At 45.1% G+C, this 22,284-nt stretch overlaps 1 protein-coding gene across 3 annotated transcripts in view; it reads right to left on the bottom strand.

Moving 5' to 3' along the window:
• Positions 1–22,284, bottom strand: part of LOC139280864 (A disintegrin and metalloproteinase with thrombospondin motifs 20) — a 551,188-nt gene that overhangs the window by 40,925 nt on the left and 487,979 nt on the right. For all 3 annotated transcript variants that reach the window (XM_070900621.1, XM_070900622.1, XM_070900623.1), the window contains one exon: positions 11,726–11,896. In XM_070900621.1, coding sequence (XP_070756722.1) covers positions 11,726–11,896 — 171 coding nt within the window. The remainder of the gene's footprint in view (positions 1–11,725; positions 11,897–22,284) is intronic.

Raw genomic sequence — 22,284 nt, 5'->3', positions numbered from 1 at the left:
TTGTCCAGGAACATGCCTATTCGCAATTCACTGGGTATCTTTCTCTCCACAAGTTGCTGGACCATTTGCGCGTTAAACTTGACATTAGTTTGGCAGCAATATCTGGGCAAATACTCTTTCAGATTTTTATTGGAAGCTGAACATTAAAAGTTACTGTTTGTTTGAAGTGACATTCCTGACTTTGAACCTCTCACCTGCTGCTGCATAAAATCTGAAGTCATAGAAAATGCTTTAGACTGGTATATGGTAGGGCAAAGTCTACGGAATATCTGTGTTTTATTATGGAAATGGGGTCTTTTCTGGAAGTACAGCCCAGTCATTTCATTTATTTTGCAACTTAAAGTTGACCCCTGGGGGGCTGATTTTCTGAGTACATGGTGCCAGCCTTACCCACCAACGAGCATGTCAGGAAATCACGGGAAGTGAAATGTATAAAAAAAAGAACTTGCATTTATAAAGCGGCTTTCATGACCTCTGAACGCAGGCAAGTAATTACGTTTTTTGAAGTGTAGTCACTTCAAATGTAGGAAACGTGGCAGCCAGTTTGTGCCACGTTTGGCCAACATCGGAGTTTTGGCACCTTTGTGTTTAGCGTACTAATAGTTCATCTTAGTTGTTGTCAGCCGTACAGAAATCACTATCAATGTGGTGCTATGATTATGTGCAGGAGAACAACTGGAATTAATCTAAAATGAAACAAGGTACTTTGCAAACTAGTCTGAATGGATTTATATTGATGGCTCATTTTGGATTAGCTCCAACCAGTTTTGGTTTCTTTTAATCTGATCAGTTCCTTAATGAGCATGTGTTTACCTTGAATATTAAATATTTGTACTTTGCTGCCAAATTCAAGTGATATATTCCCGCCCAATTGCCCTTCTTTACAATACCCTTTGTCAGATTTGTCTCTTCATTAATCTTCCTTTCTCTGCTTGTCTCTTTCATCTACTCCACTCCAGATTTTGTTTCTTATATAACTGCTCAGATCTGGTTTGTATTATTTCATTTATGAAACCTTTGCTTTCTTCTGCTATACAGCTATGAACAAATTCATAAGAGCTGCTAAAGTGTTCAGGAAATGGGGCGTTGAGTATGTCCAGCTTCAGCTCAAAACTGATGATAACAGCCTACTGCGATACATTTTGTATCAATTCCACTGCACAAGCTACATCGACTATTTAACATCACCCAGTCAGATAATTCCACCTAATCCTATTTTTAATGGTGATAAAAAGATGTGCTGGATGTTACAACTCAAACTTGGTAATGAAACAAAATTGATCCATTGTAAGGACTTTTATTTTGGTGTGTGTTCAAACTACTAACTTTGACCTAACAATTATGTGCTTGAAGTAATAAAAATGCTGGCAATTTAAAAAAAAAATGATTGTGTTCATCAGTTGTTATTTTAACATGAATCTTTTTGTCATCTGTGTCAAAACATTGAAGGCCATTAAATCTTTGTAGGTTTAAAGATCCAGGATGAGGACTCACATACAACACTGGCCTTGTTTACAACCATTACATTAACTTTATTTGTTAAGGCACTGGCCCTCTAGCAGATCAGTAAAATTCTATCTCCGAGAGTTTAGAAAACAACTGTAGATGGCAGCCCTGCAACCCAAAATACACCTGAGCCAAGAGATCTGTAATGTTTCTTCTAGCTCATACGACATGTGTATATGAATGGTGGGCTAAGATCGAGCGATCGTTTCAGTTTCACAAATGCGCCCCCTTTTCTAATGTATAACATCTACAAAACCTATGAAATGTATTTTCTCTGCACCCTTTAATGCTGGTTTTTGTCACCCTGCTCACCCACCTCTCCTGGAGGCATTGATTCATTTATTTGGTACAGAGCTACAGTTAAGATTCATGCTGTGCTGCATTGCCCAAGTGAGCCTAGATAGCCAGCAGGCTACTTGATTGCAGACTTGGAGTTCACCGCCTGAGGAAGAGAGTGTTTGAAGACCAGGCCCTCAAATCTGGCACCAAGCTCATGGTCTACAGGGCTGTAGAGACGTGGACCATATACAGTAGACACCTCAAATCATTGGAGAAATACCATCAGCGATGCCTCCGCAATATCCTGTAAATCCCCTGGGAGTTCAGACGCACCAATATCAGTGTTCTCGATCAGTCCAACATCCCCAGCATCGAAGCACTGACCACACTCGACCAGCTCTGTTGGGCAGGCCAAATAGTTCGCATGCCCAACACGAGACTCCCAAAGCAAGTGCTCTACTTGGAACTCCTACACGGCAAGCGAGCCCCAGGTGGGCAGAGGAAATGTTTCAAGGACACCCTCAAAGCCTCCCTGATAAAGTGCAACATCCCCACCAGTACCTGGGAATCCCTGGCCCAAGACCGCCCTAAGTGGAGGAAGAGCATCGGGAGGGCGCTGAGCAACTCAAGTCTCGTCGCCGAGAGCATGCAGAAATCAAGCACAGGCAGCGGGAGGAGCGTGCGGCAAACCAGGCTCCCTACCCACCCTTTCCCTCAACGGCTGTCTGTCCCACCTGTGACAGAGACTGTAATTCCCATATTGGACTGTTCCGTCACCTGAGAACTCATTTTTGGAGTGGAAGCAAGTCTTCCTCGATTTCGAGGGACTGCCTATGATGATGATGATGACTGTAGAACACTCCCATTGGAGCCTACTCCTGTTCTCACCTCACGTTCACACACTTGTCGGAATGGCAGAATAGTAATCAGGTCTGGATACCCTGACCAGAGGTGCAGGGGCTAATGGTAGCATATCTTTCACTGCCACAAACTAGCTCTTTTAAATCAGTTTGTGTGAAACTCTCTTCCATGCCTTTGTTACCCCTAGACTTGACTATTCCAAAGCTCTCCTGGCCGGCCTCCCATCTTCCATCCTCAGTAAACTTGAGCTCATCCAGAACTCTGCTGCCTGTATCCCAATTCGCACCAAGTCCTGTTCACCCATCATCCCTGTGCTTGCTGAATTATATCCACTCCATCTGACAACACCTTGATTTTAGAATTCTCATCCTTGTTTTCAAATTCCTCCAGGGCCTCACCCCTCCCTATCTCTGCACCCTCCTCCAGCCCCACAACCCCCGGGATATCTGTGCTCCTCTAATTCTGGTCTCTTGCACATTGCCGATTTTAATCGCTCCACCATTGATGGCCACGCTTTCAGCTGCCTCGGCTCTAAGCTTCGGAATTCCCTCCCTAAACCTCTCTCTCCTTTAAGTCACTCCTTAAAACCTACCTCCTTGAGCAAGCTTTTGGTCATCTATTCTAATATCGGCTTATGTGGCACGGTGTCAAATTTTCCTAACGCTCCAATGAATTGCTTTGGGACATTTTACTATGTTAAAGGTGCTATGTAATGCAAATTGTTAATTAGCCTGGCATTAACTGTCTTAGTCAGGGGTCTATTCCACGTCTGCCCCATTATTACATTGTTTCTAATCTCAAGTCTTCCTGGAGGCTTGTTCATACTCTAGTTCCATGATTACACACTAAATTAAGGTACCTATTATTATCGAATCTTGTTGGCATTTCATGTCTTTTCAGTCTTTTTCCTAATGGAAACAAGAGTTTAGTTTTGTGGAGTGCTTGCTTCTCTCCCTGGAAGCCTCTTTTATGACCCAGAATTGACGGAGTTGCAGTGGAGAAGTGAGAGCACTGGAGTGACATACTTGGTCCCCCGAGTTGGTTCCAGCACTCAGGCCCCAGCTCCATCCTGCTGTCCAGACCCTGATCATAATATATAGGTGGAATATAGTGCAATATAAAACATGCAGACTGAATTCATTGGCTGCATTACACAGTACACAATGTGAAAGTTTTACAAAAGAAATTTGCATTTGACTTCAATTCAGAGTTATTTAGGACTGCAAAAAGAGGCCTTAATATACAGTAAATGCTCCATGGAGATGTCAAAAAATACAGGTTGCATGTTTTCCAAATGAGCTTTGACCAATATTTTGTATAAGGTTAGAATAAGTTGCTTTGACTCATATTCAAAATTCCTTCAGATGGATGCCATTACATGACTAGTCTTTACACTGACTGTACATTTCTAGTGAATTATTACTAATCATTTAGCTTTTCCATCTTTGCTAATGGACATCCCTTCTTCAAATGCATGTTTCATGTTATTTGCCAATATTCACAGCTTAACATTTATATCTACATTAAAATCCATCTGTCCTTCCTGAACCCATCCACTTCATTATTCGGGATCTCTTTGAATACATATTGTCAGTCTCTCTAATGATTATCACCTGGCCACATAGCTTGATGGGATATTTGTGAGGGAGGCTGGGAAACATTATTTTAACTTTATGTTTCCAGTAGGTCGCTGTAAATAGCAGCAGCCTGCCTAAAATTTGGAGGTTTTAGAGGCAGGAAAGTTCCGTTCTCTCAAATGCTTCTTTCCAGTAACATACTTCTGTTGGAAATGGACTCATGGTCCAATTAATGGGCACCGTGAATTTGCTGTGTGCAGCACTTTGAGGCCTTTTCAAATGACATGGCATTGTATGAATGCAAGTAATTTATTATGTGACATGTTTCAGAATTCAACAGAGACTAACAGGTTTCTTGAAAGCGAGGGAGAGACAATCTATGGGGCAAGTTAACCAGGGACCATTCTTGTGCACTGTGTTTGGAAGTGATCACAGAAGAGTAATGGCAAAGCAGTAATTCTCAGCTGTATGGTGTAATGGAGCTCAACATAAAGTTAAGCATCGATCTGAGAGCAGCTATTGTGACACTGATCTAATCTAATTAGTCACAAGTACTCAGGTTCATTTCTAGAGGAATAGAATTGGAAAGCAAAGAAGCTATGTTAAACTTGCATAGAACCTTGGTTAGACCACACTTAGAGTACTGTGCACAGTTCTGGTCTCCATATTACAAAAGGGATATCCCTTCTTAGACGATCCCTCTTATCGAGGATGACTTGCTTCCACGACAAAAAGGGATGAGTTCACAGGTGTTTCAATGAAGGCCCCGAACTACATGTTGAAGGGTGGAAGATTCCTGCGCTGTGCGTGGATTTATTTAATGTGTGCACACCAGCAATGGGATATAAGGGATATAGAGGCACTGGGGAAGGTGCAAAAAAGATTTACAAGGATAATATCAAAACTGATAGGTTATAACTATCAGGAAAGAGAGAACATGCTGGGGCTCCTTCCTCCAGAAAAGAAAGGCTGGAGGTCTTTACAATTATGAATGGGTTTGATAGGATAGACGTATAAAAGATGTTTCCACTTGTGGGGGAGTAGAAAACTAGGGGTCATAAATATAAAAACGTTACTAATAAATCCAATAAGGGATCCAGGAGGAACCTTTTTACCCAGAGAGTGGTGAGAATGTGGAACTCGCTACCACAGGGAGTAGTTGAAGCAAATAGCACAGATACATTTAAAGGGAAGCTAGATAAACACACAAGGGAGAAAGGAATAGAAGGATAAGCTGATAAGAGTTAGATGAAGAGGGGTGGGAGGAGGCTCGTATGAAGCAGAAACACCAGCATGGACCAGTTGAGCCGAATGGCCTGTTTCTATGCTGTAAATATTATGTAAATTTATGTAACTGCGATTAGCTAATACAGCAGTCATCAAAACCACATTCATAAGAAACTTCCTGGCCTGAATGGCCTAGTTGCCAACTGCCTTAATCTGCTGAACCCCTGGTGAAGCCCTCGGCAATGTTTCACAGACTGCTTCGACCAATGTAAAAACTGAACAATGTGTGAAAGTGAGAACCAGCGTTCTAGCTTTAAATCCGATTGTACAGTGGTTGGAACTCTGCTACAGAAATGCAATTGAAGTGACTGATATTCTCGAGTCAGCCCAGACCAGAAACTGATTTACGTAAGTTTTGCCGGGATATGTTTGGGTTCCTTGTGAATGACAAAACCGGAAACTAAAATCCAAACCAACAGCACAGAACCAGGCCAACTTATTGTTTGTAGCAGACTCCAGGTTATAGTCAAGTGTGGTTAAATAAAATCAGGCAAAGTATTCCATCAAGGCTAATTCCCCAAAATTGGAATAGTTACCAATCGATCACTTATAGTGAATTAGTGCATATGGTAGAAGTTTGTAAGTGAATAATGATAAAGTGCTTTAAGTATGTAAGAACATAAGAATTAGGGGTAGGTGTAGGCCATTCGGCCCCTCGAGCCCAGTCTGCCATTCAATGAGATCATGGCTGATCTTCTACCTCAACCCCACTTTCCTGCACTATCCTCATATCCCTTGATTCCCTTAATATCTAAAAATCTATCGATCTCTGTCTTGAATATACTAAGACTAAGCCTCCACAGCCCTATGGGATAGAGAATTCCAAAGATTCACCACCCTCTGAGTGAAGAAGTTTCTCCTCATCTCAGTCCTAAACGGTTGACCCCTTATTCAATGTCAATAGTTTTATTTGGTTCAGCCAATCAAAATATGTCAACAGAAGCAACACATTTGTTGTTTTGGTTTCTGGGAAATTTGAACCAATCGGAAAGACAACGGGGCAGACAGGTATGACGGCATCCTCTGAGAATACGTCGTCATTGAAATTGACCGGGATTTCTCCTAAACCTGCGATCTGTCAAGGAACGCCTTGGCAGATGATCCACACCAACGGAGAAATACTCATTGCAGGCATAGAATTGGGCTAATTACCCACCAACTGCCCAGCAATTACGTCCAAATGTTTTACGGTTAATAAAAGCAGGTGCAGGAGCCTGTCTCACTGTGAAAGGAATCCACTTGAGTGCATCGGAAAGGATTGTTAACCCCTCTGGTATCACTTTGAAATAAAATACATGTACCAAGTGGCAACGCTGAGAAACATTAAAAATATAAAATATGACAATTAATATTTTAAAATTATCAATGTTTTTTGCACTCCAATTGTATGGTCAAGAACTGGGTATTGGCAATCATTTATACTTCCTCCAAATGGATGAAATAAAACCATTTTGTAATTAATTATTTTATATAATACATTTAAAGCTGCCCCACAGCTGGTGTGCTACGTGCATGGTGTATAGTAAATCAAAATGGTTCACTGCCAACGCCTTTCAGTGCTGTTGAATCACAATCTGTCATCCTTTCTCACTAATGGACCTTTGACAGGGTATTAAATACTGGCCTTAAAAAGAATTTTAAAATTACCTGATTTACATAAAATACACTGAACACGTCCTTAATTTAAAATGTCAGGATGTTTGAGCTCGCAAAACACTGCAATGTTCTTTCGTGCAAATAAGAAAAGGAACATGTTTCTTAGCATGAAATATAAATAACTTAACGTTTAACACAGTTCCTAAGTGATAGAAACTGCTTTAACCTCAATAGAAGGTTGAACAGCGAAACAATTTATTTCACTTTAGTAAGTGGTAAAAGGATGAGAATCTTTCCATTGACCTCAAATTATCTTTTTTAACCTTCAGGTGAAAAACAAATGGCAAATTATTGTTGGTATTTTGTTACATAATTTTAACAAAATGCTGATGTATGAAATAAGTCCAAGTATCAGTTCAATTAAAAGTTTTTAAAAATTTTTTAAAAGTTTTTAAAATATAATATCAATGGAAGAGACTGCAAGAAGTTTCTGTGGGCGTGACTTAGTACGGCCAGGCTTTGTGGACGTGTCTTCCCTTACGCATCAGCTGTGCACTGCGTCCTGGCCTTTGTGAAGTATGTAATACGCTGCCCACAATTCTGTGGCCCTGAAGAGCAAGCCTACGTTTTGGGCTGCGCAGACGGTATGTCCGTGTTATTTTCAGAGTTTGGTGGCAAACTCCGCAGCCAGGCCGCCGACCGGAATTTTTGGGGCCATGATTATTTTTGTGTGAAATGCACACTTTTAATGTGTACTGCGCGTTATATGCAAGACTTGTCATGTATTACCAGTGAGTCTCCTGTGGTGTCGCTCATGGAAGAAATAGCAGGGAAAAGTCCCCTCTGCGATGTGCCTGGAGAAATGGTCAGAGGAGAAATGGACGGAGATTTGTAAAGTCAGTCTCCACCCCCCACTGCGCTATCTTGGGATTTCCATGAAGCGTTGCTGGGTCTGCACCTGCAGTCGGCCACAAGCCCAGTGGAGCGATTTTAATGAAGTGTGAGGGCGTGTTCCCGGCCTCCGACCTAATCATCTGCTGAATCCACTTGTGGGGCAGCCCACGAAACTGACACTATTACCTGCTCTGAGACCCGCGCCAAAATGGGGGATCTGTAGAGAGGCCAGGCTACAGGCTGGAGACAGGAAGGTAGGTTTTACATTTAGTGTCAGCTGTGACTCAGTGGCTCAGAGTGCAAGCAAGTCTTCCTCGATTCCGAGGGACTGCCTATGATGATGATTGGGTAGCACACCAGCCTCTGAGTCAGAAGGTTTGTGGGTTCAAGTCCCACTTCAGGGACTTGAGCACTAAAAAATCTAAGCTGACACACCAGTGCAGTGCTGTCAGAGGTGTGTCTTTCGGATGAGATGTTAAACCGAGGCCCCGTCTGCCCTTTCCGGTGGACGTAAAAGATCCTGTGGCACAATTTCGAAGAAGAGCAGGGGAGTTACCCTGGTGTCCTGGCCAATATGTATCCCTCAATAAACATTAAAAAACACCTGATTATCTGGTCATTATCATGTTGCTGTTTGTGGGAGCTTGCTTGTGCACAAAATTGGCTGCCGCGTTTCCTACACACTGACTACTACACTCCAAAAGTACTTCATTGGCTGCAAAGAGCTTTGAGATGTCCGTTGTTCATGAAAGGTGATATATAAATTTTCTTTCTTTTTTCCTTTTCCTCCCCTCAGAACAAATGGCAGCACTCGGAAACGTTGGCTGCTACTCTCTGATCCTAATGACCGCCCCTTACATAGAAACATTGGGCCCAAGTTTCCACAAGAAAAAAAACGGGCGCCCCTCCGAGTTGGGCACCCGTTTTTCGCGCCTAAAACGGCACCTAAAAAAATCCTCGGTATTCTCCACCTACTTACAGGTCCTTTGGCCCTCGGCGCAGCCAGCACGAGCTGTGGGGGGGGCGGAGCCAGGTCCCGGCGCTGAAAACAGTGCCGGGACCTCTGCACATGCGCGCTACAGTGGGCACGCAAGTGCAGTAGCTCCAGGCGCCGAACTGTGTGGGAGGGGCCCGAAGCACGCAGCCCCTAGCCCTGGCTGAATGGCCTCACTGGGGCTGCATGAATGAGGCTCCTCCCACGGCCAGCTCCTGCTCCCCGCCCCCGACAAGACCCGACACCCGCTCCCCCCCCCGCCCCGACCCGCTCCCCCCCCCGCCCCGACCCGACCCGACCCGAGACCCGACACTTGCTCCCCCCCGCCCCGACCCGCTCCCCCGCTGCCCCGACCCGAGACCCGCTCCCCCCCCCCCCGCCCCGACCCAAGACCCGCTCCCCCCCCCCCCCGCCCCGACCCGAGGCCCGCTCCCCCGCCCCCCCGCCCCGACCCGACCCGACCCGACCCGAGACCCGACACCCACTCCCCCGCCCCGACCCGAGACCCGCTCCCCCCCGACCCAAGACCCGCTCCCCCGCCCCCCCGACCCGAGACCCGCTCCCACTCCCCCCGACCCGAGACCCGCTCCCCCCTCCCCCCCGCCCCGACCTGAGGCCCGCTCCCCCCCCCGACCCGACACCCGCTCCTGTTCCCCGACCCCCCCTCCCCCTCCCCCGACCCCCCCTCTCCCTCCCTCCTCCCCCTCCCTCCCCTCCCCTCTCTCCTCCCCCTCCCTCCCCTCCCCTCTCTCTCCCTCCCTCCCCTCTCTCTCCCTCCCCCCACTCTCTCTCCCTCCCCTCTCTCTCTCTCCCTCCCCTCTCCCTCCCCTCTCCCTCCCTCCCCTCTCTCTATCTCCCTCCCCCCCTCTCTCCTCTCCCTCCCCTCTCCCTCCCTCCCCTCTCTCTCCCTCCCTCTCTCTCTCCCTCCCTCTCTCTCCCTCCCCTCTCCCTCCCTCCCTCTCTCTCCCTCCCTCTCTCTCTCCCTCCCTCCCTCTCGCTCTCTCTCTCTCTCTCCCCCCTCCCGTTCAGCGGCACGAACGGCTGCAGAATTCTCCCTGGCTGAAGCACTTTCACACAGGTAGGAAGATGGTTTATTTAATCTTTTCTTGGCTTATAAATGTTTATTCAGGTTGGATTTATTTGTATAATATTTGTAGAAGTATAAATAAGGATTTATTGCCGAATTTAATGAGTTCCCTCCCCCCCCCCCACCTCGTTCTGGACGTCTAATTTGTAACCTGCGCCTGATTTTTTAATGTGTAGAACAGGTTTTTTCAGTTCTACAAAAATCTTCACTGGCTCCATTCTACTTTAGTTTGGAGTACATTTTCACTGTGGAAACTTTCAAATCAGGCGTCAGTGGCCGGACACGCCCCCTTTTGAAGAAAAAATTCTGTTCTAAACTAGAACTGTTCTACCTGACTAGAACTGCAGCAAAAAAAAATGTGGAGAATTGCGATTTCTAAAATAGTCCGTTCTCCACCAGTTGCTCCTAAAAATCAGGCGCGAATCATGTGGAAACTTGGGCCCATAGAAACATAGAAAATAGGTGCAGGAGTAGACCATTCGGCCCTTCGAGCCTGCACCACCATTCAATAAGATCATGGCTGATCATGCAACTTTAGTACCCCATTCCTGCTTTCTCTCCATACCCCTTGATCCCTTTAACCGTAAGGGCCACATCTAACTCCCTTTGGAAATATATCTAACAAACTGGCCTCAACAACTTTCTGTGGTAGAGAATTCCACAGTTTCACAATTTTCTGAGTGAAGATGTTTCTCCTCATCTCGGTCCTATATAGCTTACCCCGTATCCTTAGACTGTGAACCCTGATTCTGGACTTCCCCAACATCCGGAACATTCTTCCTGCATCTAACCTGTCCAGTCCCGTCAAAATTTTATATGTTTCAATGAGATCCCCTCTCATTCTTTTAAATTCCAGTGAATTTAAGCCTAGTCGATCCAGTTTTTCTTCATATGTCACTCCTTCCAATATCTCCTCCTTTGTCCTTGTCTGTCATTTTCTTTCTGTCACAACTGCTGTTGCTGAACAGAAACATGTATTTACTTGAATTATTTCTGTCATAAATGCACAAGAGCTTTTGCCGGGAGCAACTCGTTTCCCCAAGCGGGCACCCTTCAACCACTGGTTGGGTAAGGTGACCCAGTCCAGTCCCATCAGACCTCCAAAAGTGGGGAATTTTGATTCTCCCAGCCATGGCTCACCTCGTAAAATAATTGTCCGTTAATAAATTATATTAGTCACATTTAATTTTCTCAAGCTATTTTCAAGATTAATACTATTTCTAAATGCAAAACACAGCTGGAATAATGGGACATAATCCCTTTCTTTCAGTATGAATAATCTAATCAGCTGGAAACAAATTTGCTTTTTGTGCGACAGCAGCAATGTTTGGAACAGGTTTGCAATACAATTTTCTCATCCCCCTCCCCTTACGCTGTGCAACAGGCTTACGGCGCCTGTTTGCACCAGACATAACAATTTTCAGGGTAGTTAATTTGCAGTAGGTGGGCAATTAGCCCAACATCTCGCCATCACTTTGATTTGAATGAGAAGGTGAAACGTGCAGCTAAGTGCATGTGTTGTCGGAACCTGACAGATCGCAGTCATACCGACCACGGATTCAGGGCCATTATATGTCAGGAAAATGTTACAAATGTCACAAAAATAGCATCACTTTCAAGAGTGCGATTCTGAATATTCGTTACCTGTGACCATTTCCCTGTAATCCAAATATGTTCACAAGATGCAGTAACGCAGCTTTGGATAGGAGGAGGCCGGGTTGAAAGGTTGCAGTAACTTTCCTCCATTTGCTCCTGGATGTGGTTCACACACAGCACCTTGCGGATTTGCAAACCTTGGCCACATGATGCAGAGCACTGGAAACAGGAACAAGAACACGTGTAAAAAACACAGATGTGGGATTTCTTTCTGTTTTTGCATACACAATGTTGAGTACAGAATTTCATGGCCACGTGCAGTCTGAACTGAATTTGGAATCCAATATTATCTATTTTACAGATTGATTGAGACATATCATTGATTCTGACATGTGTCAGCTGTGGCTCAGTGGGTAGCACACTTGCCTCTGAGTCAGAAGGTTGTGGGTTCAAGTCCCACTCCAGGAACTTGAGCACATAAATCTAGGCTGACACTCCAGTGCAGTGCTGAGGGAGTGCTGCACTGTTGGAGGGGCCATCTTTTGGATGAGGCATTAAACCGAGACTCAGTCTGCTCTCTCAGGTGGACGTAAAAGATCCCATGGCACTATTTTGAAGAAGAGCAGGGGAGTTATCCCCGGTGTCCTGGCCAATATTTATCCCTCAATCAACATCATTATCACATTGCTGTTTGTGGGAATTGCTGTGTGAAAATTGGCTGCTGTGTTTCCTACATTACACTTCAAAAAGTACTTCATTAGCTGTAAAGTGCTTTGAGACCCCTGGTGGTTGTGAGAGGCGCTATATAAATGTAATTCTTTCTTTTTATTCTTTATATTGATAAGCATCTATACTGTCTCAGATAACGCACTGTGCAGTTAGACACAATGGTCTCTTTAAAACTGGTATCGCACGTGTGTGGCCAGACATTTGGTAGACAAAGAAAAATTACTTGAATTATCTTACCATAACTTTCTCTTCAATAGCCTGCATTCTAAAATTTGAGAAATTCACACCTACCATTGCTTTCCAAGTAAACTAGTTCAGACATCAAAGTTACATAGCCCAAGATCTCTCCATTTCTTTCTATAAGCTTCACTCATTGTCATGGTAACTATAATATACCCTTTTTTGAGGTAGATTTTGTTGCTCACAGGCAGAAATAACTTTCTCCCAGTTAAAGGGTTTTTGAAACCAGTTTTTCAAGAACATGATGCCCCACAAAAGTAAAATGTTTCAACCCCCATCTTCCCAAGAATAACTTCTGCCTTTGCCTATAAATCAATAAATCACGGTGCTTCAAAAGTAATAAATTGTGTGCAAAGTGTTTTGAGACGTTTTGACAAGATAAGGTGCTAAATATATACATGGGGCATTTATGACTTATACAAGGGGTAGGTGTAGGTCAGCAAATGTAAACGATTTTACTTCAGAATAAAGTTGACAGAGTTATTGCACCGATCGCTGCAGGATAAAGTTGACAGAGTTATTGCACTGAGGTCTGCAGGAGAGATGGAAGCAGGGTGACTGAGACACAAGTCGTATTGCTCACGGGAACATTGTTCGCCCAATCACAGGCAAATACCGTTCACTGATTTTAGCCAGATAAACAGACAATGGTTTACTCATACAGAGAACTCCAAGTAGTTGTGAGGGTAATTATCCTCTTGCGCATCCTTGATTTTAATCGCTTCACCATTGGTGGCCCTGCTTTCGGCTGCCTAGGCCCCAAGTTCTGGAATTCCCTCCCTAAACCTCTCTCCCCTCCTTTCAGATGCTCCTTAAAACCTACCTCTTTTACCAAGCTTTTGGTCATTTGTCCCAATATCTCCTTATATGGCTTGGTGTCAAATTCTGTTTGATAACGGTCCTGCGACGAGCCTTGGGACATTTTATTATGTTAAAGGCGCTATATAAATGCAACGTGTTGTTGTTATGCTGTTGACGGGAACCTGTGTTGGCAGAGAGCACATATTGGAAATTTGGTTGCCCGTTGCACGTCATTTTCCAATGAAATGTTTTGGAATCCATGCACATCCTAAAGTTCCGACATGTGCTGTCCATGGGAGAAGCTCCCCGCTGGCAGTGCCAAGTCGGAAAATTACCCCTTGGGAATCCCACTGCCAGACACCAAGTACCAGCTGGGGGAGTGAAATTAGCTGCTGCCCTTAGTGATGCTGCTGGCTTTTTACACACATCAACGGGTGAGATTATGATATATGGGCCAGGCACTGGGAGCGGGGAAAGTGGTGCACTTTGGGCCACATTCAAATGAAATATTGTTGTTTAAACAAAGTCGGTGGATTTCAGTGTGGGACAGTGGTTTGGGTAAGTTGCTATGCCCAAGAATGTAGGTAAGCAAGCCCAATTAACATCAGTAGGTGTTTACTACTGCATTTCCATTTCTTTCTCACCCCACTCCATCTATGGGCCGGATTTTCGCCGACTTTGCGACCGGGTTTATGCCGCGATTTGACCCTCCCCGGCAAAAACTCGGTCGGCAGGATCCTCGGGTACCTGTTTGCGACAGTGCATCCACGTACCGCCGGGGAGAGGTGGGCCGACATGCAATGGCGCAGATTGCGTTTGCCTCATACTTTTGGCACTCTCCTGACTCTTACACCGCGCCCAGAATACCGACAGGGTCAAACCTGTCCGTGCAGCCCTGCCAGCAGCGGTAAGTATGAAGACCTGCAAAAAAGCTAAGTTAAAATTTTTATGTTTTTATTATTTTTCAGCGATTTAGTAGGTAAGGGTTTTGTGAAAGTTTTTTGAATGATTTTTGCAATTTTTTTTGTTTTTCCCCCTCCCAAGGCCTCTCTCGCAGCGCTACCGGCCCCAGATTAAAAGTTGGCGAAACTCACGGTTTGCGCCGCGAATCCTCGTGCAACATCTCCTTTACTGATATAAAGGCCTAAAGTTAGGCCTAAAAACGGTAGTGCAGCGAAAATGGTAATTTTAGCGTGAAACTACCGTTTTTGCCGAAAACCGGGAATCTAGCCCTACGAGTGCACTGGTTCTGTTTTCCTGTATATCCATCTAGAATCATAGAATCTTACATCACAGGAAGAGACCATTGGACCCGCCGTGCCTGTGCCGGCTCTTTGAAAGAGTTGTACAATTTAGTCCCACACTCAAGTATCTAGTAATGTTCAATAGTATATTGCAAATCTTGGGGACCAATTTCCGCACAGACTCTTTCATTCATCTGCCTTAACTTTGGTGGAAAAGCCATGGAAAACCTGGGATAATCGAGCAATGGATGGCCAATCCAATCCGTCCATTTACTGTTCCAGTGGTGAAGGTGCAAATGACCCACTCTTTATGATTTGATTTTTGCAAAGGGTCTCTGATGACAAGGCTCCTCTGCAGGCCTCTGTGCAAGTATCACTGACAGGTGGAGATTCCAGACTGATGGTAATATGGTTTTATGGTCATTCAACCCGTTTTTAACTTCAGTTCAATTTTGCGCAGAAATCATTGTGAAAATTTGGGATTATTTTCAATTGAGATTCAAGCGTCTCCTGTTAAAAGTTGGTGCTTATTGCTCAGTAACACAATATTCATGGAAATACACACTGCACTTTTCTAACATGTACACTGCCTAATATCCCTGCCATCTGTAGCAGATTAGCCCTGTTTATAAAAAATGGTGTGTAAAGTGGGGCACTAATAGGTTGAGCTCAAATTGCCTCCTAGTATTGTCTCTACCAAATCTCACAGCACCCAGCAGTTCTCCCTCACAGCTTGATCTAAATCTGTAAAACAGCAATTAGCATTAACAGTTAAGAGTGTATAGGGATTGAATGAGTGCAGTGAATATGCCTACAATGGACCATAAATACAAGACTACTTTATACGGGCTGGAGATCTGTCTTCAGCTCTAATTGCACTCAGTAAATCATCTGGGATATATTCAAGATTTCCAACGAGGGTTTATGAAGTCCTATTAATACTATGCGTCTGAGAAAAAAATCCCTTTTATTAGGTTTCAAGGCCACGGAAAAAGATTTGAATTACTAACTACTTCATTCAATCTGCTAACATGTACTTATTGCATCTACTCAATGCATGCATCATTTTCAATTAACAAGTCTGTAGAAACATGTACGGCTTAACTGGCCTTCTCTTAATTAAAAATGAGAACCTTGGCCCACATGGTTTTCACGCAATGTAAATTGGAGTTCACTGGGGCCTCCTATATACAGTAAATAAAGTAACCTACGTATCACTCTCTACATTCCATGGAGCTCCCCTGTGCAATGGAATGTTCAGCCCATGATACAGGCATTAGTGGGTTGCTTGGACTGTAGGGGGCTGAAATTGACCCATTCTATAAGGCCTGTGGCCATCTGTAAGCTGCGGCCACGGGTCGGTGCGGACTGGCTGCTGATTCGCCGTGGAGGGGCCACCATTTTTGATATTGCTCTCCTTTACTTTTGGAGCGGTGTCCGGGACCGTTCCGCCCATTTACCCGCCGCGGCGTGCACACGCCGACCCCTTACCGATTGGTGGCGACCCCTTCCTGAAATTGCCCTGTGGGAAATTGTCTCTTTCGGAAATTGTCCAGCGGGAGCAGCGCCGCTGCTGGTCGGTACCACTGACAGCTTTTGCTGTCGGTACCCTTTTTGTGGCTTGGCGGCCCGGTCACCTTTAAAGGGGAGGTGGTGCTGCCGGCGACTCCATGTTTTTTTTTCCGGCCGACTGCCATGTCGGGCCGACAATTATGCCCATGGGTTCTACCGGGTCGCCAACAGACAGCCTAGTACCCCCTCTGGGGTGCCAGGCTGCTGTTCCGGCCGAAACCCTCCCTGATGTCCCAGTGTTTGCCACTAAAGTGGTTGATGAGTTCGGTTCGCAGCAGCCCTCCCCTTTAATTGAAGGGGAGGGACGTTGTGATGCACCAGTGCAATGACGTCATCAGTGCAGTGCTGATGACTTGGATTGTTGGCCACACCGACTCGCCCCCACTTCCGCCCCGCTAGTAGCAGCTACTCCGACCCAAGCGCACTTCCACCCCAATGATGAGGTCACTTCCGCTCCAACCCTTCCAGATTGGTAGGTGCACCCCGTTTCGGGCGGAGGGCAATTTCGGCCCCTACATCTCTGGGAATATTTGTACAGAGGTGGAACTAAGTATGTCTAAAAGTATGTGAAAAGATGGAGGTTTCCACATCACTGTAGAGATGTCCAGATTGGCTTTCTATGTTATATTCAATAAGAACAGAATATATCAAACAGAGAAGGCCATTTAATAACAGGAGAAAGAAAGGTACTTATATATATCACCTTATTATGCTTGAATATCTCAATATACTTCACACAATGAATGGACTCAATGTACTTCACACAATTAATTCTGTTTTTGGAGTGGAATTATATATTTAGTCCATTTCGCTTGCTCTGTTACTTAGGTACTGAATGAAAATCTGTACTGACAATTTTTCATATTTCTCTGATCTCAAACTTAGATCTCTATAGTCCCTACTGAATCAGGAATCCGTCTTAACTCCCAACTGAACCTGTACTCTGCCAGGTGACAGACTCCTCTACAAGTTGGTAAGTTTGTTATAAGTTTAAGGAAGGGGGGAAATTAAAAGGGAGTATCACTACAGAGTGATACAAATCTCTTTGGTTACCTGGTTTATTGTTCTCTCCCATATTGTACCAAGGTGTAACACGAGCCCCTTCTCCAGTCCAACAGCACATATTTAAGGAAGATTGAAAAATTTGGCCAAAGCCTCAGTTATCTTTCGACCAGTATCCACTACAAGCCCACTGACTCCCACAGCTATCTGGAGTACATGCTTGACAAATCTTCTAGAATTCTTTGAGGATGTAACTAGTAGAGTGTAAAAGGGAGAACCAGTGGATGTGGTGTATTTGGACTTTCAAAAGGCTTTTGACAAGGTCCCACACAAGAGATTAGTGTACAAATTTAAGGCACATGGGATTGGGGGTAATGTATTCACGTGGATAGAGAAATGGTTGGCAGACAGGAAGCAAAGAGTGGGAATAAACGGGTTCTTTTCAGAATGGCAGGCAGTGACTAGTGGAGTACCGTAGGGTTCAGTGCTGGGACCCCAGCTATTTACAATATACATTAATAATTTAGACGAAGGAATTGAATGTAATATCTCCAAGTTTGCAGATGGCACTAAGCTGGGCGGCAGTGCGAGCTGTGAGGAGGATGCTAAGAGGCTGCAGGGTGACTTGGACAGGTTAGGTGAGTGGGCAAATGCATGGCAGATGCAGTATAATGTGGATAAGTGTGAGGTTATCTACTTTGGTGGCAAAAACTGGAAGGCAGATTATTATCTTCATGGTGACAGTTTAGTAAAAGGGGAGTTTAGCAACGAGACCTGGGTGTCATGGTACATCAGTCATTGAAAGTAGACATGCAGGTACAGCAGGCGGTTAAGAAAGCATATGGCATGTTGGCTTTCATAGCGAGAGGATTTGAGTATAGGAACAGGGAGGTCTTGCTGCAGTTGTACAGGGCCTTGGTGAGACCACACCTTGAGTATTGTGTGCAGTTTTGGTCTCCTAATCTGAGGAAGGACATTCTTGCTATTGAGGGAGTGCAGCGAAGGTTCACCAGACTGATTCCTAGGATGGCAGGACTGACATATGAAGAAAGACTGGATTGACTAGACTTATATTCACTAAAATTTAGAAGAATGAGAGGGAATTTCATAGAAGCATATAAAATTCTGACGGGATTGGACAGGTTAGATGCGGGAAGAATGTTCCCGATGTTGGGGAAGTCCAGAACCAGGGGTCACAGTCTAAGGATAAGAGGTAAGCCATCTAGGACCGAGATGAGGAGAAACTTTTTCACCCAGAGAATTGTGAACCTATGGAATTCTCTACCACAGAAAGTTTTTGAGTCCAGTTTGCTGAATATATTCAAAAGGGAGTTAGATGTGGCCCTTATGGCTAAAGGGATCAGGGGGTATGGAGAGAAGGCAGGAGTGGGGTACTGAAGTTGCATGATCAGTCATGATCATATTGAATGGCGGTGCAGGCTCGAAGGGCCGAATGGCCTGCTCCTGCACCTATTTTCTATGTTTCTATGTTTCTCCCATCCCGCTTCCTCTAAGAACTCCATTCTCGTCTCCCAGTTTCTCCATCTCTGTCGCATCTGCTCCGATGATGCCACCTTCCATACTAGTGCTTCTGATATATCTTCCTTTTTTTTCAACCGAGGATGCCCCTATACCATGGTTGACATGGCCCTCTACTATGCCCGTTCTATTTCCCGCACTTCTGTTCTCACCCCTTCCGCTCCCCCCGAGAACCATGATAGGATTCCCCTTGTCCTCACCTTTCACCCCATCAGCCTCCAATTCAACATATCGTCCTCCGCCATTTCCCCCACCTCCAGCATGATCCCACCACCAAACACATCTTCCTATCCCCTCCCCTGTCAGCATTCTGAAGGGATCACTCCGTCTATGACACCCTGGTCCACTCAATCACCCCCCAACACCCCTTCCCCTTCCCACAGCACCTTCCTGTGCCAGCACAGGAAATGCACCTGCCCTTTAACCTTCTCCCTTCCCATTGTCCAGGGCCCCAAACACTCCTTTCAGGTGAAACAGCGATTTATTTGTATTTCTCGAAATTTAATATATTTGCTGCTCACGATGTGGTCTCCTCTACATTGCGGAGACCAAATGCAGATTGGGTGACTGCTTTGCGGATCACCTCCATTCAGTCCGTAAGTGTAACTCCGAGCTTCCGGTCGCCTGTCACTTTAATTCTCTGCTCCACTCCCACTCCGACATCTCCGTCCTCGGTCCCCTACACTGTTCCAATGAAGCTCAACGCAAGCTTGAGGAACAGCATCTCATCTTCCATTTAGGCACTTTACAGCCTTCTGGACTCAACATCGAGTTCAACAATTTCAGACCATAACCTCTGCCCCTATTTTTTCACAATGCCAACTGTTGTTGATTCTGCCATTCCTAATTACACCTCATCTAGGGCCCAAGTACACCAAAAAATTTTTTTCTAAGTTTCCCCGTTTGATTTCTTCATTTTGGCGCAGCCTCAGCTGTCCTTTAGTTTTGGGGATGATCAGGTTGCCACGGTAACCAGGGACACAATGCGAGCTGAGGCTGCAAAGTGAAAGAAACAGCGAGCTCACAGCACATTAAAATGCATTGCAGCGACTTAAGAACACATTAAAATACATTGCAGCAACTTAAAAACACATTAAAATAAATTGCAGTAATATACCTCCAATTATTAAAGTTCCCACCCACCCCTCCCGATGCTGGTGCCGATCCCCGCCCCAAGCCCTGGCCAAGTGTCCGCTCCCCCGCCCCTGGCCCGGGCCGAAGGGCCTCCCGGTCCACTCCCCTGCCCGTCCCTAGCCCCGAGTGCCTTGTTGGTCCTGCTCCCCAGCCCAGGCTGAGTGGCCTCCCGGTCCGCTCCCCTGCCAGGCCGAATGGCCTCCTCCCTCCTGATCCCCACACCTAACTATACCCGAAAGGCTCCCCCCCCCCGGCACCTCTCCCCCCTCTCTCCCACCTCTCCTGCTGCTGCTGTCCGGGCATCTGCTGCACTGATTTACTTACCTGCGTCGATTTCCTTAACTCTCCAGAAGGTACTTCTGCAGAGACCACATAAGCTGGTCTAAGCAGAACTGGAGTAATTCTCAGCTGGCCAAACTTCTCTAAATGGCCAGAATTGGCACGGATGGCAGGTTACGCCCCCGTTAGCTGAAAAAAAAATGTACCTAAAAAAATTGTTACTAACTGAGTTACGCTGATGCAATGATTGGGGAAACTGTTCTTTTAACGTAGGCCAAAAAAAGCAGCCTGCTCCAAAAAAACAGCGCAAATCACTGGGGAAATTTGAGCCCCTAGACTCATCTTTTGTTTCTTAACTTGTCCCATTGCCATTTCCTTTTACCTTGCACCATCATCCCTTTTGTCTTTTAATCTCTCTTGACTTCCATCGTATCATAGACCTTCCCCTTTTGTTCTTTCCTCCTCGCCCCCCTTTCCCTGCACTTGCTTAAACTGTTACATCTCTAACTTTTTCCAGTTCTGAAGAAGGGTTATTGACGTGAAACGTTAACTCTGTTTCACTTTCACCGATGCTGCCTGACCTGCTGAGTATTTCCAGCATTTTCAGTTTTTACCTCAGTTATCTCTTCTCTGATTTCTTTCAACAACCTAGGATGGATGTTACAGGGCCCGGTGACCTAGTCACCTTGAGTTCTGCTAATTCTTTCATAGAATCATAAAAAATTATGACACAGAAAGAGGCCATTCGGCCCATCGTGTCCGTGTTGGTCGAGAAAGAGCTACTCAGCCTAACCCCACCTTCCAGCACTAGGTCCATAGTCCTGTAGGTTACGGCTCTTTAAGTGCACATCTGAGTACTTTTTAAATGTGGTGAGGGTTTCAGCCTCTACCACCCTTTCAGGCTGTGAGTTCCAGACCTACACCACCCTCTGGGTGAATTTGTTTTCCTCATCTCCCCTCTAATCCTTCTACTAACTACTTTAAATCTATGCCCCTGGTTATTGACTCCTCTGCTTAGGGAAATATGTCCTTCCTATCCACTCTATCTAGGCCCCTCATGATTTTATACACCTCAATGAAGTCTCCCCTCAGCCTCCTCTGTTCCAAGGAAAATAATCTCAGCCTATCCAATCTTTCCTCATAGCCAGCATTTTTCAGTCCTGGCAACATCCTCGTAAATATCCTCTGCACCCTTTCCAGTGCAATCACATCTTTCCTGTAATGTGGTATCCAGAACTGTTCACATTACTCAAGCTGTGGCCGAACTAGTGTTGTACACAGTTCTAGCATAACTTCCCTCCTCTTGTATTCTATGCCTCAGTTAATACAGGAAAGCAGTCCGTATGCCTTTTTAACTAACTTATTGACATGTCCTGCTACCTTTAAGGACCTGTGGACATACATTCCAAGGCCCCTCTGTTCCTCCACACCTCTCAGTATCCTCCCATTTATTGTGTATTCCCTTGCTCTGTTGCCCCTCCCCAAATGAATTACATCACACTTTTCTAATTGAATTCCATTTGACACTTTTCTGCCCAACTGACCAGTTTATCGATATCTTCCTGCAGTCTAAAGCTTTCCTCCTCACTGTCAACCACACGGCCAATTTTTGTATCATCTGCAAATTTCTTTATCATGCTCCCTACATTTATGTCTAAATCATTAATATATACTACAAAAAGCGAGGGACCCAGTACTGAGCCATGAGGAACCCCACTGGAAACAGCCTTCCAGTCGCAAAAACACCCATCAACCATTACCCTTTGCTTCCTGCCACTGAGCCAATTTTGGATCCAAATTGCCAATCTCCCTTGGATCCCATGGGCTTTTACTTTTTTGATCAGCCTGCCATGTGGGATCTTGTCAAAAGCCTTGCTAAAATCCATGTAGATGACATCAAATGCACTGCCCTTATCGACCCTCCTTATTATCTCCTCAAAAAATGAAATCAAGTTAGTCAGACACAACCTTCCCTTAACTGCTGACTGTCCTTGATAATCTGTGTCTTTCTAAATGGTTTATATTGTCCCTCAGAATTGATTCCAATAATTTGTCCACCATCGAGGT

Source organism: Pristiophorus japonicus, chromosome 15, assembly GCF_044704955.1.
Source record: "Pristiophorus japonicus isolate sPriJap1 chromosome 15, sPriJap1.hap1, whole genome shotgun sequence".
In the NCBI taxonomy this organism is placed as follows: domain Eukaryota; kingdom Metazoa; phylum Chordata; class Chondrichthyes; family Pristiophoridae; genus Pristiophorus; species Pristiophorus japonicus.
This window is presented reverse-complemented; position numbering and strand designations above follow the sequence as displayed.